Here is a 17019-nt window from a genome sequence, read left to right on the forward strand (position 1 = left end):
TCTGAGCTCTCCCTGATGTTTTTGGGTGCTGGGATGGAGCCACAGGCTGATGATGGATGTGTGCATCCTCATCCTCAGAGGGAGATGGATTTTCCTGAGCTTGGCACACCCTCTGCCCTCCCTCTCAAGTCCTGCATGCAGGACAACAACATACCAATGGAATTAGAACTAAAGCCAAATGGAAATTTGGCTTTAAAAGCCAAAATCTCCAAGTGCTGCTCAGTGGGAGGAGGAAGGATCGATTTGGGTGCGTGGCTTCTCCATGCAGTGGGAGGTGGGAGTGAAGGTGGGATGGAAAGGGAGAGACCTGGGAGCTTTGCCAGGCTGGTCCATGCTCCTGGAATCCTCCATGGTCTGGGCCTGGGCCTCATCCTGGCCCTGCCTTGTAAGGTAGCAGAGGGGGACGAGCAGCTCCGCGGGTTCTCCGAACTTATCCCTGGTGACAGAAGAGCCTTGGAATGACACCCAGCTCACGTTCCCGGTGTGAACGAGGTGTAAAATAGCTCCTTGCTCTTTTTAGGGAAGGAGGAATGAGTGCAGGCCTGCCTGGTTGGGAGGCTCCTGGCATCCTCCGCTGGGAAGGGAGCACGCCCCAGCTTGGAAGCTGCTCCTGAGGGTTTTTTTTTTCCTTTATTGGCACCGTCATGGGAGATGTCAAAGGAGCTGGAGTGTCAAGTTAGCTTGGAAGAGAGTGGCAGGGCTGGGAATGAGCCAAGCCCAGCAGGACACCTCCAAGCCATCCCAACTCCCCACGCCTTCCATCTCCCTTCCCTCTGCTTGATCACAAACAGGAGCCCAGCACCTCCACAAGAATCTGAGGAGCTGGGAACCTTGCAGGGAAGTGCAGGACAGGGAATCCAGCTGGGGAGGGAGAAACTCCAGCTGAATCTGTTCTGGCTCCAGGGAAATTGGGGACGCAGTACGGCCTTGGATGGAGACCTGGGAGCTCCAAGCCTCTTCCATTACATATGATGCCATGTCCAACGTTGCCAAGGGGGATTGTTTTACTTTTCCTTACTATTTTTCCTGCAGGAATGATCCAGCTCAGCTCCAGGATGATGGGGAAATTCCCGGACCCTCCAGCGCAGAGAAAGAGATGAAATTTTGGAAAGAGGAGGAGCCCAAGCCAAGCAGCTGCCTGCAAAAGCTGCCATCTTTCATCTCTCTCCGATCCCCGGAATCTCCCGGTTCTCTGGGCTGCAAAGAGGAGAGGGATGAGGATGAGCCAGAGGATGAACCAGGTAGGAATCACATCTTCCTCTTGGAGCTGCTCTGGTTTTCCAAGAAAAAAAAGTTATTCTCTGCTGTTCCCTGTGGGTTTTGATGGGACTCATGCTCTTTGTGTGTCACCAAACCAGTTAAGACTGGGAGTCCAAACTGGGATCGCAGTCTGCATTCCCTTCTGGGCACAAATCCTTGTGTCTGTTCCCAGAATTGTTTGTCAGGACTTTGTCCCCCTATTTTATGAACTCCTTCCTTATCCTGTAAATCATTCAATGATGAATCCAGTCTCATTTCCATGATGGAATCACATCACTGCCCTATAGAGGAGGTGTTTAGTGGGATGCAAGGATGCTCTGCCTCTGAAGGATCTCTGGACCATCCATCACACCTGTTTCCCAGCAGGAAATATCTTGGAAGCTTTCCAATGAAAACATTCCAGTGGGAGGTGGAGTGGAATGTTTGCAGGTTGGAAATTTGAAGGAAGAGCTGTTAGTCTGGGATTATCTGCTTTGGAAGTCAGTAAAATTTTTGGGAAATGCAGTTTATGATGAGCAGAACTCTTTAGGAATTCTGACATGTGAGAGCAAGCAGCTTCTGCTTCTCCAGTGTTCTCCTTGGTTCCTCCTCTCCTCTTTCAGCTCTTCCCTGGGAAAATCCCTAAAGGGATGGGATTTTGGGGTGCTCCAGGTATATACCCCCAGGAGCAGAGGTGATGGAGATGGTGAGGCTGGGATTGTGCCTGGTTCTTCCTAGCCCTGAATGGCAGGTTTTTGGCTTTATGATGCTCCACATTTCCCTTTTCCTCTCCCATCCTTCTCCAGAGGGATGCGCAGCTTCATCTCCAGAGCACCATCCAGGAATGGGCTCCGAATTCACAATAATTTGTGGGAATAATGATGAAATTCCTGTTTCCAGCTCTGTTGGCACAAGATTTGGCTTAGTGTGACCTTTTCCCATCTTTGATCCCTGCTTTCCATGCAGCCAGAGCAGGATCCCACTGGGATAAGGGATGAATTCTGTTGCAAAAGCCAGGCTGAAGCATTTACAGGATCATCCATGAGGATCTGTGTGGCTGTGCCTGGCTCAGCCACTTCAAGCCAGGGAGGGCTGAGATGCCTTAAGGCTGTTGGAAAGAGAATTCCCAGGATTAGCAACATATTCCTGAAGTCACAGACGAGCGTGGGTGCTGTTGAACCACGGTGTGGTGGACACAGTGAAGGGAACATTCCAGCTGGGAATGTTCCTCTCCACAACACAGAGTGAAACACTCTGCTTCCCTTTCCAAGGATTTCTTCTCCCCTTCTTCCTTTTCCTGGGCCCTGGTTCAACTCCTTTTTGATCTCGGGAAGTGTTCCCAAAGCAGCGACTTAACCGGGATTTTTGTCTCCATGATGAAGTTGGAACAATTAATTCATGGACAGGAAGACTGTTGAAATGCCTTGGAATACACTTGGCAGCCGGGAGTAACTCAAGAGCAAGGGCATCCTTCTCCTCTTAATTCTAGTGTGTGCATCCAAGGGAGGATGATTTCCATGCATTTTGGGTGGGAGGATGAGGAGGAGGAGCTGGTTCATTTGGGAATTCCATCAGGAAGGCTAGGTGAAGCTGGCAGGTACGAGGTCAGGGCACTCATCCATCTGTGCTTCTTTGCCCAGGGAGGCTCATGGAATTGGGAAAGATACTGGAGGATCCATAGGAAAGGAAAACCAGGCAGGAATTGCAGATGGCTGTAAAATCATCTGATGATGAAGCAATTTCCCTGCCGAAGCGATGATGTGCCGAGTCTTGATCCATGGGTTTGCCCATCCTTGGGTCTCATCTTAATCCCAGCACCTAGGGAACCCCAAATCCAATGGGATAAGAGGAGCCCTGGCCGCCATCCCAAGAGGACATGGGATTGATGCTTCTAAAGGACCAAATGCTTTGTGGTGGCCACGTCACTTGGACTAGATTCCATGACCTTTGTGGATCCCTTCTAATAGTCCTGTATTCCTTAGGAATATTTAGTGATCCTAAGATTGAGTTTGGAGCTGAGGATGTGGTCAGGATGCATCCTTGTGTAGCTATTTTCCTCTAGGAAATAACTGGAATCTGTGGTGGGATTTGGGGGTGGGATCTGGGGAGCTGTGCCAGCGGTAACGTTGGGTTTGTGCTTGTGAAGCCTGGAGCTGACACACAAATTATTGGGATGGTAAATAAGGAGGAGGACAGGTTGTTATTAAGGAATGAGATTAATTCCTTGGTTAAACGGTCACAATTGCAGAAAATGCCCTTTTAATCCTGGGAAATGCAAGAGGAACGAGGAAAAACATGGAAAGGGCAGGGAGGGAGTTTGGAGATGACCTTTAAGGACCAGCATGGGCAACAGCATGAGCTTACAGGGTCTCAGTGGGGGTCTGGATTCAGGATATAGGGAAAGGGGACTGGAAAGGAGGGATGTCTTCTGCTTGCATGGAGCAGAGTCACTGTCGTGTTCCCAACCCTCCAGAGGATCCTGGAAATTGGGGTTGGAAGAGTGATTTGTTGGCAAGGTGGTGATTGGATAAAGGTTGATCTCGGAGGTCTTTTCCAATCTAAACGATTCTGGGATTCTGTAATTTGAGGGTGCTGGTGCTTTCCAAGCATCTTCCAAAAAGCCAATCTGTGCAGCACGGGACAGCCGACTGCTCCCAGCCAAGCATACCAAATGGGAAGAGTGGGTTTGGTGGCATCCCATCCTTCACCTTGTGTTATCCACCCAGGAGCATGGAGCTGGAGGGAGAACAGGCTTCCCTGCCCCTCCGACTCCTGTTTTCCAGGTAATGGGCTTTTCCATATTTCACCTTCCAGTTAAATCGCCTGTGCTGGAGCCTAACTGGCCTCCCCGCGCTAATTGCACCAATGCAAACCATTCCAATCGAGTGCTAATTTAATTAGAAAGCACCCATTTTAGTTAATTTGTTCGAGAAGATCACTGCAAACTCCTGGAGAGAACAGATGTTCCCCTCTCCCCCGATGAACATTCCGGGCTTTGTAAATGGCTCCGCTCAGCCTTGTTTAGGAGAGAAAAGAGGATTTTATAGCCGCAAACGACCCTTTCTGTAAACATTTTACAGCTCTCTGCACGTTTGAGTGACGATAAACCCCGAGCAGCTCGGCGGGCTGCAAATTTGGGACCATACGGCCGTCATTTTATTGTCATATTTCACGGTCGTAACGTTAATGGAAGATGCTCGCTCCAGTCTTTTTTAACGGCTCCACTGAGCACGCTCAACCGCCTCGGCTTCCGAGGAATTCGGGGAGGTGCGGCGGCTTCTGGGTTTGTTTACGGCTTCTACTTCTGGAGGGATAAGTTTGGGAATTTTGTGGATTTTCGCCTCGTTTCTCGCCGTGGTTGAGAAATGACCCCAACAGGGCATGGAAGTGCCACTGTCACCGCCGCCTTGGTGGCGGGTCTTGATCCAACCATTCCCAGCTCCAGGAAATAAGAATTAGAGAATATCCTAATTTAGAAGGGACTGTCAAATCCAACTCCTCGTCCTGCACAGGACAACCTCAATTTAATTTGGTGCTGCCTCCCTACACGTGGATATGACCAGTCCCCCTTGGGTCCCATGGAATCTTCGTCGCCTTCAGCATCTTCTTCAGTGCTTCTTCTGCCAGCAGATCTTTGCTCCAGAACTGTTTTTGGTAGCCAGGTGAGGCAACGAAGCCAGTGGCAGAAGATGCCCTGGAGCTTTCCATGAAGCTTCTGCATGGTGGGGATGGAGGGCTTGGACACAAGGGTATTGTCCTGGGATAACAGGGGCTGACATCACTGTCAGCTTTGACCCCAGCAGGACTTGGTGCAATTTGTTCCTTTTGGGAGGAAGCAATGGGGATAAAATACAGGGAATTGATTTCTCTGTGTGGTCGCAAACATCTCCAGGGTGGTGAGGCCTTGACACAGGTTTTTCAGAGAAGTTGTGGATGCCCCATCCCTGGAAGTGTTCAAGGCCAGTTTGGATGAGGCTTGGAGCAACCCAGACTAGTGGAAGATGTCCCTGCCCATGGGAATTGGTCCTTAAGGTCCCTTCCAATACAAACCATTTTAGGATTCCATGAAAAAATAGGCAAAAAATCAATATGGAAGAAAAATATTTCAGTCCTGGCAAAGGAGTGAGACTTGGCAGGTCCTCAGTTGGACACTTTGCAATGAGGAAATTCAATCACAGTGAAGTTTCTGACTTTTGGAGCTTCCCAGAGCCACCAGGACATGAGGAGATCCAAAACACTACACCTCCAAACCACCATGCCTCCACCAGCACCTGGGTTATCTGTGGCACTCCAAAGGCTGAAGGTATCCCAAGCCCAAAGGTGTCTGGTGGATGTAGGGGATGGAGATGGAAGGATCACAGAATCATTAAGGTTGGAAAAGACCTCTAAGATGATCAAGTCCAGCCTCTGACCAATCCCCACCTTGTTACCAGACCAGAGCCCTGAGTGCCACATCCAGTCATTCCTTGGACACCTCCAGGGACAAGGACTCCAAACCTCCCTGGACAGCCCCTTCCAATACCTGACAGCCCTTTCCATGAAGAAATTTGGTGGATCCATGTTGTCCTGCTTGAGGGACAGGTGCATTTAGATTCAGTATTTAGGGTCTCATCCACCTGTGGCAGAAGGTTTGGGTGGAAGAGCAGCAGGATGAGTTTCTAGTGCAGGTTGTTACCACATGGATTTAGTGCAGGATGGAGCCAAGGCGATCCAACCCTCCCCCTATGCTTTTTCCATATGAAAAACCATTTGTGGAAAATTCTGGGATGTAGCCCTTGCTGCTGGGCTTTACACCCCATCTTTTGTTGTCAAGTTTTCTTTAATTAAAAAGAAAAATTGTTATATATATATATATATAAATAAAGGCATCTCCCAGCTCAAGTTTCTTCAGGAGACTTTGGCAATGAAAGGAGAAGACCTTTCCAAGGCAGATTCAGCTTCTGGACTCCCCTAATGTGTCCTGGAAAGGGGTAAGGGATATTTTTCTTCTAGGAATAAGTAGGGAAAGTGTGTTTGGAGGGAATTTCTCCTCGTGGTGTTAAACCTTGAGCATCCAGAAGGGAAATTCTGGGATGCATCTTGCTGCTCTGAGCCTTCCTGGAGGAAGATGCAGAACAGGATAAAACCCTTTGGTGGCATCAGGAGAACAATGGAGATCAAGCATTCCATCAGGCCAGAGGTTGTTGAGGAAAGGAAACCAACAAAATTCCAGCTTCTCTCCTGCTGGGTGGTAAAGTTTAGAAAGCTGCAAGGGAGTTACCTTTCCCTGCATCTCGCTGCTTCGGGGTTTGGGAATCTTCACCCCTGATGTGGGGCATCTCCAGCTGCTTTTTACCTCCCCACCTTGCGGAGAAACCCAATTTTTTAATCCCTCAGGGATCAGGAATGATGAGCAGGCAGAGAATTTGGGGCCCGGGCCCAGACCCACCTCCTTTCACCCTTCATCAGAGAGGATTCCCCACCTTGAAATCCCTTTCAGTCCCTCTCGGATCAGCATCTGGATGAAACAAATTTGGTTTTAACTTCCCTGTTGGATGCAGCTGGAGCCGCTCGGCTCCGTCTGGGGGAAAACCAGGTTTTATTGAAAAATCTAATGGTGCCACCTGAAGTGTGATTTACTGCACTGTCCACTCCTCAGACTTGATAATATATTTCTATTAGATTTCCTTCTTTCCCCTCTTTTTTCCTGGAGAAGAGTGGCAAGTTTCTCCGTCTGCCTGACACCTTCTTAGGCTTAGGCAAAATAAATGTTGATTTCCATCAGGAGGAAGAGCGCTGGAAGTCCTAATTCTCCGACGAGCCTGACAAGCTCAGCGAAAACCGCCTGAGTTTCAGTGGAAAACTCGTGATCCGGCCTCGGTTCTTCTCCTTCGGAAGCTGTTCAATCTTTGGAATGAAAAAGGGGTTGCTTTCACTAACTAGAAATTATATACCTGGTTCCTTGGAAGATGGATTGCGCCGCTCCCGGAATGCCGGGAAAGGCGGCGGGGGGAGAGAGTGAAGGAGCTGGAGATGCGACCCAAGATTGATCACGCCATTTGCAGGATCTCCCAAGCACAAAACTGGAAAAATATCTTTTCCTTTGCCAGGGTTGAGTGGAGTGACACCCCCGTTTGGTCCAGGTTTTCCCTCACAGGTTTTTTTGGGATGTGGTGTTCACTCCTTGGCTGCGCCATCCTTCCTCCATCTCCTTCCATCCAAGGGGAAAAATGGAACCAGTTTAGCCCTCTCACAACCTATTTTGGGTTTATTTTCTCATCCCTGCCTTGATTTTTTTGAGGAATCCATTGGAAATCAAGCATGGATGCTCTGGAATGATCTCTTACATGTGCTCTGTACCAAAGTCAGGAAGTTAATTATGGTCAGTTTAAAAATCATCTTTTTTCTTTTTCTCCTCAAAAAGTAAACCCATATTTCTACTTCTGTAATCACACCTGCTTTGAGCTGCCTCATGGATATCAGCTAAGGATGTTTTCCCTGGCTCATCCAAAGAGAATTGAGCTCTTCCCACCATTCCTATCGAACTCACACCATGGGGCAGGAATGTGGAGTTGCTGATTTTGACCCCTTGAGGTGACAACCAGCAGCTCTGAGCCCTCATTCAGCAACCAGGCCGGGATTTGCAGATCCCAGGCTGGAAAAAACACCTGGCTGGATGTCAAAGGGAAAAATTAGGAAGGTGGGGATGCAAGGGTGTTTTGCTCCATGTCACCGTTTCCAAATCCCAGCCGGGTTCGGCTGCATTGCCGGTGAGGAATATCCAGATCCGCCGTGTCTGCCGTGCATCCCGCTGATGTATGGGAGTTATATTAAGGGTGGAAAGGTGCTAAATGAGCCCTCTTTATTTTCCATAAATTAACTCTGGAGCGATGAATCACTGCCAGCGCGGCTTCGACTCCCAGCAAGTTTGTTTATCCAAGTTGGAAAGTGAAGGAAAACTCTTGGAGACTCCCCCTTGTTGGGTCATCACGTGTCCTGCTTCCCCTGCCCCAAAAACTTTCTCCTTTGGGCTCTCAAGGCTGCTCGAAGGTGTCCTTGGTCCCACTTCCATGTTGGGTTCATTGTTTGGGAAGTGCCACAGAGAATTTTGCAGGAACACGGGCAACAGAACATCTGGAGGGGATTTGGGCTGGATTTCCTCCATCTTCTCCATCACCTTTTCACCTCCATTAGTCCCAAGTGAAGGGGAACTTTTCCCACTAACCCTGTTGGGTGCATTTTTTTTCCTGGGGAACCTCCAGTTTTTTTCATCCTCATTCATCTTGGTGGCCAAGTGGCCACCACTTTCCTTCCCACCCATCACTCTGGTACGTGGAAGCCCATCAACACCTCTCCAAACTCTTTGGAGAGGGAAAACAGGAGAACCTGCAGAAAGGTGCTCTCAACGTTGTGGTTGAAATGGAGAAGGATTTCACTCCGTCCACCTTGGTCTATGGGATGATGCTGGACTTGTCCTACCAGGAGGTCACCTCCCAGAGTCACTTCATGGTGTTTTGGCTCTGCATGAGCATCCAGAACCCTCTTTGGAGGAGGCACTGTGTTCCAGCAAGCAGAAGACATCGCCTGGAGCATCCTAAATGGATGCTGGGAATGTTTGGGGGGATGACTGCTGGTGCTCAGCTCTTTCTGGTTTCATGCCAACACCAAAGCAGGTCTTGATGTTCACCAATGGGAAGGTTTGGATCCTTTTTAATTCTGTTTTTCACCCATAACTTGGGAATTTCACAGTGCATTCACTGCTCTGTGGTGGGAAGCGACCTCTGAGTGCCACTTGTAGGGAGCTGAGGATGCTCAGGGATTTGGGGAATGAGCCACCTCCGTCCTTGACATGGCCAAGGAGGATGTGAAGCAGAAGAGGAACTTGAGACACTCCTACATCTGCATTCCAAGGGATTCCCAAGGTGACCCAAGCCAACCTCAGTGACTTTCTCCTCTTTTCTTCCTTTCCTTCACAGGCAACGCCAAAAGGAGGAGAATGTTCCCAAGGGCATCCCTGCAGGATTCTGAGAACTCCCTTGTGGGTGGCAGAGGTGAGTCCCAGGTGGAGAACCACCCACATTCCTGATTTCCAAGTGCTTTAACCCCTCCCATGACCAGGCAAGGGGAAGCCTGGGAATATCCAGCTGTGTTCCCCCCCCTTCCCACCATCACCATTCCCTTCCCTCCCTCCAGGGAAACGGCTGCAGATCAAGCCCCGGCTGTGAGTCCATCCCAATCCTGTGGCAGCTGACCAGCTCAGGAACTGGAGAGCCAGGGAACGACCTGGCACCTACCTCAGGATGCCATGTCCAGACATGGCACCCCCCCCCTCCTCTTGCTTTTCCGGGATGTCACTGGGACACGGAGCCATGTGGCAGCGTGGGAATGCACCGCTTGTTCCTTCAGGGGAGCAGCTTTGTTTGGAATCTTTGAATTGACCAATAAATGACCTTTTCAGATGGTTTGTTGAAGGCAAGTCCTGCCATCTCCTCAGATGCTTGTGGGGCTGGGAAGAGCTTCCCATCCTTATCCATCCTCCGGTGCTGTCCTTGCCACAAGGTGATAGGGGGACCTGAGGGGGTTTAATGTCATCAAGTGACATTCCCACATCCAGGTCGGGATGTATTAGGGACAAGTCACTGTGCTGGGACGTAATGGGTGTAAAGCCCCCACAGCCCTGATCCCACCATTCCAAGAGCCCGTCTCACTCCATCGCCTTGCTTTTGGGAGGAGATTTCCTGGAGCTGAGAGCATCCCTCATGGAAATGTGTTGGGAGTGGTGCTGAGATCACAATCTGCATTTCGGGGTCTCCCATGGCCCAGTAGCACCTGACCCCCCCCTCCTCTCTCTATCCCAGCAGGGGTTTGGGCTCCATTGGGAAAGCTGAGCCAACTCTCCAGGGTTTGGGGGTTTTTTCTCCAACTCCAAGCAGGAGCAGAATGAAGGAACACTGGAACAATGGAGTTTTGCATCCATAGGTAAAATTTCCAAGGGATTTTGGGGTGGCAGGTGCTGTTCCCCCACACAGATGCGATTTGTGGGATTTGCTCATCCGCAGCCCCTCAGGCAAAATCCCGTGGGGAAAAGGAATCAGAGGGAATTGGGAAGGACTGGGGCTCCCTGAGGATGCAGTGTCCAAATGTGATCAGAGATAGGGTAGGAAGTGCTAGTGGGTGGTGGCTTCATCCCCCAAACAGGTCCTCACAGGAGGGTTCCCTTCACCAAGTGACCTCCATGGAGGGGTTTTGTCATCATCCCAAATCCACAACATCCCCCAGGCACAGGAGGACCAGCAGATCCTCACCCTGGGATGTCACGTGTGCCCCAGTGTGTGTCCAACGAGTTGATTTTTAATAAAAACGTCGTGGTTTTTGTTGATATGAAAATGTCTTTTGTTAACTCCTGTGTTTTGATATGTAAATAAAAGAGTTTCCTCCCCTGGGATGGAGAAGCCTCCCTGTGGCTTTCCTCTTTTTTCAGCAGTGCATGAACATCCCATCAAATATCCGTCCAAATCCAGTGGAGGAGTCACTCTGATCCCTAAATCCTTGGTTTTTTTATTCATTAAAACTTTTCACCCAGAAATGATGATTCTTCTCATGGTGGTATCCTAAAAAAGCCCAACTAAATTCCCTAAAAACCACCCTGGAGGAGACAGTGCTGTTGTGAATCCTCAGGGATGTCTAGCGGTGTCCGGGAGCTTTGGTTTTCCCTGGATCCCTAACGAGGATAATCCTTGTGCTGCACTAATAAAAGGAGGTAATGAGCAGCTCCAAGCTGCGGCTCCGCCGCCCACCGGCACCGCTGCTCCCTTCCCGGGGAGGATTGGAATTTCCAGCCGGCTGTCGTTAAAGCTCTGCTTGGGGGTGATTAATTTCCAAGCAGGGATAAACGCGGCCCCTGGAGAGGTGTCACTGAACTCCAGTGGGTTCCCCCTCTATCTCCAACATCCTCAATTCCCCAGCAATGGGTTCCAATGGGATTTACCCGTCCTCGCTGTGAAGCCGGGGGTGCGCTCTTGGTCTCGGGGACCCGCCAAGGACATTCCCTGGGGGGTGCCACGACTGGGAGCTTGGCACAGGGTGGAGTTTCTGGAGGGCTCCATAAACATTTCCCGGAAAAACCTTCCTGCGGCGGGTGCTGCTGGCACCGCTCTTGGTCCTCTGCCGGGGAAGCAGGTGCCGGGTGAACGTCACCCGCCGGGATCAGTTTTCTGCCTGTCATCGGGGTGGCTGTTCCCTGCCCTCCTCCTTTTCCACCTTCTCCTCCTCAGCCTCATCCTCGTCCTCCTTCCAGCCTCTCCATGTGATTTCCCTGCTCCACCCCAAAATTCCTGACCCTGCAGCAACACTGGGTTGTGGGGCAGGTGCTGGTGGAACATCACCAAGATGGTCCCACCCTCTCTCCATGGGGTGCATTGTGGTGGACACCGCCCTCCCATGGGGTGAGGTCACTGACCCCAAGCCAACAGCACCCCAAATGGGAGCCATGTGCCATCCAGGGAAACTGAGGCAGCCCCAGGTGGGCACCCAGCCCTGCTCCAAGGAGTGATGGGGCACACGAGATCTAAAAGTGAAGGGTGACGCCATCCTGCCACCATCCCGAGGCCACCAACCTGGTTATGTCACTTGACCGCCTGTGAGTAAACTTAGCTGATGGGCCCAGCGTGGCGGGGAGGGTTGGGGACATGCCATGGGCATTTCCTAAAAATACCCCGGGGGTGTCGCTGGGGAGCCACGGCCCCATTGGAGCCCAGCCCAGTCCTAATCCCTTGGTGGCTCCTGTCCCAGCATGGGTGGCAGCTGCTGGTGGGGGCCAGGTGCCCCCAGGGTGGAGCAGCTCTGGGGAGGAATATGGTGCCAGGGGAAAGGAGGTGGCATCCCATCTTTTCCCAGTGCAGGATCCCGGTATTCTGCTATACAGGTGGGATGATGACAGATTAAGGGTGACACAATGGAGCAAAAAGGGTTAAAACCACCCCACAAAAAAGGTTTTTTGTTGTTTCACTTCTTTGCCCCCTCCTTCAAGTCATGCCCAAGTTTGGGGACTCCAAAGTGGGATATCTGTGTCCAATATGGGATAACATCCAGGATCACCAGGGAATGGGGGTCATGTTTAGGGCTTTGCCTGCATCCATGACCCTTCCCAAGGGGAATAAATGCCCCTCCTGCCCTGACCCAACTAGCAGCAGAAAGATGGACCCTCCTCAGAGGCCGGATCCAGCATAAGCAATAATGTGGGATTTTAATTGCTGGAGTTGCAGCGGGATAAATATTTTAATCCTCAAAACCCACATTTTTTGCATTAATTTGACCCTATATCCAGAGGGTCAGTTAGCAGCCATGGAGAGCAGTGCCCCCTGTCCCCAAGTCCCCAAGCAGCCATTGGCTGGATGAGGGGAATGTCACCCCCCACATCCCAAGGAGCTGCCTGTGGGATGCAGTAGGGTGGGATGCAGCCAGGTTGGGATGCAGTGGGACCCAGGATTCATCCTGTATGATGACAGAGATAATCCTGAACCCCCAGGGGATAAGTGGGTGGGTGTTGCCAGCCTCTGTGGGATGAACCTGCCCATCCCTTGGGATTAAGCGGGACCATTCCATGGCAACTGCCCCGTGCCTCAGTTTCCCAGTCCCGCTCCTCCCAGGCTGCAGCAGCCCTGAGGTTGCAGATGGAGCAGCCCAGCCACATCCCAGCCAGGGCCTCATCCAGGGATGGCATGAGCATCCTAAACACCCCCTGACCTGCTGCCTCTGGGTGCCACATTTTCCAGGTGCTGGGCTGCCAGTCCTGGTCCTCCATCTGGTGACACTCCCGTTTATGTGTCAGGTGTGGATGTCACCTGTGCTAGGTGCGATGCCACCTCCGAAACCAGAGGCAGCACTGGAGTACAGAGGTGCACGTGGCTGCAGCCTGACCACCAATAGCTTATGGAAAATCCCGAATTAAAATCCCCAAATTATATTTATTTGACTTTCTGCAAGGATGGAAGTGCTCCGGGAAGGATCCCGGGCTGTTCCTGAGGTGGGGAAGGGGCTGCATTCCGATGCTGCGGTCCCTCAGCGAGGTGGCACCAAACCCGATTTAGGCTCAGTAACTCCTTTTTGGATATTTCCCCTTTTTGGGGAGTAGGAAATCAGGATTTCTAGGATGTTTCTCCCCACTTCACGCTCAGCTCGTGGCGGAGGGTGAGAGATGAAGCCCCGCGTTGGGATGCGGGGGCCGAGAGGGTCCAGAGGGTACCCGGAGCATTCCCCCCTCCGGAGATTGACAGCTGCCCCGGGGGCGTTGCCATGGGGATATGAAAATCTAAGCGGGCTCTCGGGATGCTGATAGGCTGGAAGCTCTTAGCCTCGCCTCAGTAGGCGTGGCCGTGCCTCGTTTTCCCCGTATAAAAGGCGGCGAGTTCCATTGAGCTCCCGGCGGCGGCGGCGCCGGTCGCGGGCAGGGGCGGGCAGGGGAGCGGCCTCCGCCCCCAGGGCGCCGTGTCCCGGCGGGAGGAGGCGGAGGCAGGGGCAGGAGAAGGCTCGGAGCCCGGGGAGGTGGGGCCGGGGCAGGTGCCAGGGGAGGCAGGAAGGGGCGGGCAGGGCTCTGCCCGCTCCTCGCCATTGGGAACCGGCCGCAGGCAGCGGCGGAGCCCGCCCGGCCCGAGCGCAGAGCCGTGGCGGTCGGAGGAGGGTCCCAGAGCGCAGCAGCGGAGCCCGGCTGCGGAGCGGAGCCGAGCCCCGACGGAGAGAGGTGGCTGCCCTGCAGCCCGCAGCGGAGCCCCGGCTGGGGGTCCCGGAGCCCCGTGCCGGAGCACGGCTGAACCGCAGCGCAAAGTCCCGTCGGAGGCGAGCACTGGAGCCCGGCTGAGCCCCGCAGCGGAGCCCGGCGGAGGGTTCTCCGAGCCCGGCTGAGCCCCGCAGCAGAGCCCCGGCGGAGGGTCCCGGAGTCCGGCTGAGCCCCGCAACAGAGCCGCATCTCGGACGCTGCTGAACCTCCCCTCAAAGTCCCGTTGGAGCGTCCTGGAGCCCGACTGAGCCCCGCAGCGGATCCCGGTCAGAGCGTCCCGGAGCCCCGCTGAACGCCACCGCAGAGCTCCGTCAGAAGGTCCCGTAGCCCGGCTGAATCCCACCGCAAAGTCCCGTCGGGAGGTCCCGGAGCCCGGCTGAGCCCCGCAGCGGAGCCCCGCCGGAGGGTCCCGGAGCCCGGCAGCAGATCCCCGTCCGAGCGTGCCGGAGCCCCACTGGGCAGCCGCCTGCGCCGGAGCCCGCTCGGAGGAGGCTCCCGGAGCCCGCGGGACCCTCGGTGAGCGGCGGTGCCCGGGGGCTCCCCCCCCGTCCCTCCATGGACTGAGATGGCCTCGGAGCTGGCCATGAGCGCGGAGCTGCCCACGAGCCCCCTCGCCATCGAGTACGTGAACGATTTCGACCTGATGAAGTTCGAGGTGAAGAAGGAGCCGGCGGAGGCGGAGCGGCTGTGCCACCGTCTGCCCGCCGGGTCCCTGTCGTCCACCCCGCTCAGCACGCCCTGCTCCTCCGTGCCTTCCTCGCCCAGCTTCTGCGCTCCCAGCCCCGGTGGGCAACCGGCCCCCGGCCCCCCGGCTACCACCGCCGCTTCCCTGGGCTCCAAACAGCAGCTGGAGGAGCTGTACTGGATGTCGGGTTACCAGCATCACCTCAACCCCGAAGCTCTCAACCTGACGCCGGAGGACGCGGTGGAGGCGTTGATCGGTGCCCCTCACCATCATCATCATCACCACCAAGGGTACGAGCCCTTCCGACCTCAGCCCTTCGGGGGTGAGGAACTGCCGCCGGCCGCCCATCACCATCCCGGCCATCACCATCATCATCACCACCACCTACGCCTGGAGGACCGGTTCTCCGACGATCAGCTGGTGAGTATGTCCGTGCGGGAGCTGAACCGGCAGCTGCGGGGCTTCAGCAAGGAGGAGGTGATCCGCCTCAAGCAGAAGAGGAGGACCTTGAAGAACCGGGGCTACGCTCAATCCTGCCGCTACAAGCGGGTCCAGCAACGGCACATCTTGGAGAACGAGAAATGCCAACTGCAGAGCCAGGTGGAGCAGCTCAAGCAGGAGGTGACCCGCTTGGCCAAGGAAAGGGATCTGTACAAAGAAAAATATGAGAAGTTGGCCGGCCGGGGCTTCCCGCGGGAGCCCTCCCCATCCGCCGCCCCGAAAGCCACTGCTGACTTCTTCATGTGAGCCGGGCTGGTGGGATGGGGTGGGATCCCCTTTTCGGTTTTTTTCCTCATGCGGGGAGAGCAAACCCGCCGCTTATATATAAAAAGAAAAAAAAAAAAAAAAGAAAAAAATATTATGAAGTCCCCACTGAAATTTTGGGGAGGGGAAGTTGAACTCCCTCCCTCCCACCACGCACCCACCCATCGGGACTCGGGGTGGGGGGTCCCGGGGTGGGGGAGTGGGGGGCAGCCCTGCATGCGGGACGTGTACGGCCACCCGCCCCCCTTCCCGGGAGCATCAGCGCCATCCAGGTGGCTTCTCCCCACCTTTTCCTGCGGGTTTTCCCCTCCATTGGGATTTTTATTCTTCGAGGGATCCCCACGGATCGGCCGGGGGGTCCCCGGCAGCGCTGCGCCCTGCCCGGCCCCTCCGCCCACCCCCCATTCCCGTCCGGCAAACCTGAGCCACATTTAACTTATTCACCCTTGTAAATATGTAGAAAATTAGTTCGTTTTTTGCCTTTTTTTTTCTTTCTTTTTTTTTTTCCTTGAGCCTATATTTTGCTTGGTGATTTACGAGAAAAAGAAAACGAAGAAAAAAATGAAAAACCAACAAAAAAACCCTAAAATCCTTTAGAAAAGAGAAAAAAAATTACACGAGTCTTAAAAGTTTGTATGTAATAGCATGCAAATAATATCCGAGTTAATTTAACGATGTTGGGAAGAAGCCGAATGCACTATATACAGGAATCGATTGGGTGAAATAATACTGTTTTATAGAGATTTAAAATTATCTATGCTCTTAAAAATAGTGGGGAGGGTTGGGAGGGGAAGAGGTAACAATTTTAGGGTGACCTGAAAGGCAATATAGTAATATATGGACTGCAAACGGTTGGCTGCTATCTCACTATGCACCAGATTTATTTATTAACCCTCGGGAAACGGAAAATCTTATTTTAACCTCGATGTTTGGAGAAAAAGAGAAAAAAAACAGACGGCAAGAAAATGCACATTATTTGTTGTGGAAACAAGAGGAAAAAAAAGGATTAAGAATTCGTGCAATCGTTGGAGCGAACGCGGGACCGATCCTGCGCGGAGGAGCGGGGCGGGTTTGTTTGTTTGTTTTTTTTTTTAAACGAGTTGCTTATTTAAAAAAGGAGAAAAAAATTTAAAAAAAACAAATTTTGGGGGGGAAACAAAAGGGTCCTGCGGACAAAGCGAGCTTGGGAGCCTGGTGCATTTTAGGGACTGATCGTGCGAAGCGTTTTTAACGACCTGTTGTTTCGATTTGTGACGGTTTTAATGATGTTGCATCAAGATAAAAACTTATATTCAACTAGAGCCTGGGTCGGGTTTTCTCTCAACTTTTGGGGGGGTCCCGCATCATCGGGGTTTTGTTTGGGGGTTGTTTATTATCCCTTTGATTCCCGGTGCTGATGCAAAACCTTCCCCGAGCTCCCGCTGAGATAAGTCCGGTGTTGAGCTTCGCCTCTCCCTCATTGAACTCTGGCTTTTCACTTTTCCTGCCTTTTTTTTGTTTTGTTTTGTTTTTGTTTCGTTTTGTTTTCAGCCGGGTTCTGGGTGTTTTTGGTTTTCTTTCCCGGCTGGAGGGTCCT

General features: G+C 52.7%; 2 protein-coding genes across 2 annotated transcripts in view; both read left to right on the forward strand.

Moving 5' to 3' along the window:
* ZC3H3 (zinc finger CCCH-type containing 3) overlaps positions 1 to 10552 on the forward strand; it is a 127564-nt gene extending 117012 nt beyond the window's left edge. Inside the window, exons 11-13 of the mRNA XM_084208629.1 lie at positions 1033 to 1241; positions 9195 to 9269; positions 9412 to 10552. Of these exons, the coding sequence (XP_084064755.1) occupies positions 1033 to 1241; positions 9195 to 9269; positions 9412 to 9443 (316 nt within the window). The 3' untranslated portion in view covers positions 9444 to 10552. The remainder of the gene's footprint in view (positions 1 to 1032; positions 1242 to 9194; positions 9270 to 9411) is intronic.
* A 4006-nt stretch (positions 10553 to 14558) lies between these two features.
* MAFA (MAF bZIP transcription factor A) lies at positions 14559 to 15993 on the forward strand (the record flags this gene model as incomplete). Its single annotated transcript, XM_084210091.1, has 1 exon — positions 14559 to 15993. The coding sequence occupies one exon, from the start codon at positions 14559 to 14561 to the stop codon at positions 15423 to 15425; it is 867 nt and encodes a 288-aa protein (XP_084066217.1). The 3' UTR covers positions 15426 to 15993.
* Between the last annotated feature and the right edge of the window lie 1026 nt (positions 15994 to 17019).

This window comes from Fringilla coelebs (assembly GCF_963513975.1).
Source record: "Fringilla coelebs genome assembly, chromosome: 1".
Classification (NCBI taxonomy): domain Eukaryota; kingdom Metazoa; phylum Chordata; class Aves; order Passeriformes; family Fringillidae; genus Fringilla; species Fringilla coelebs.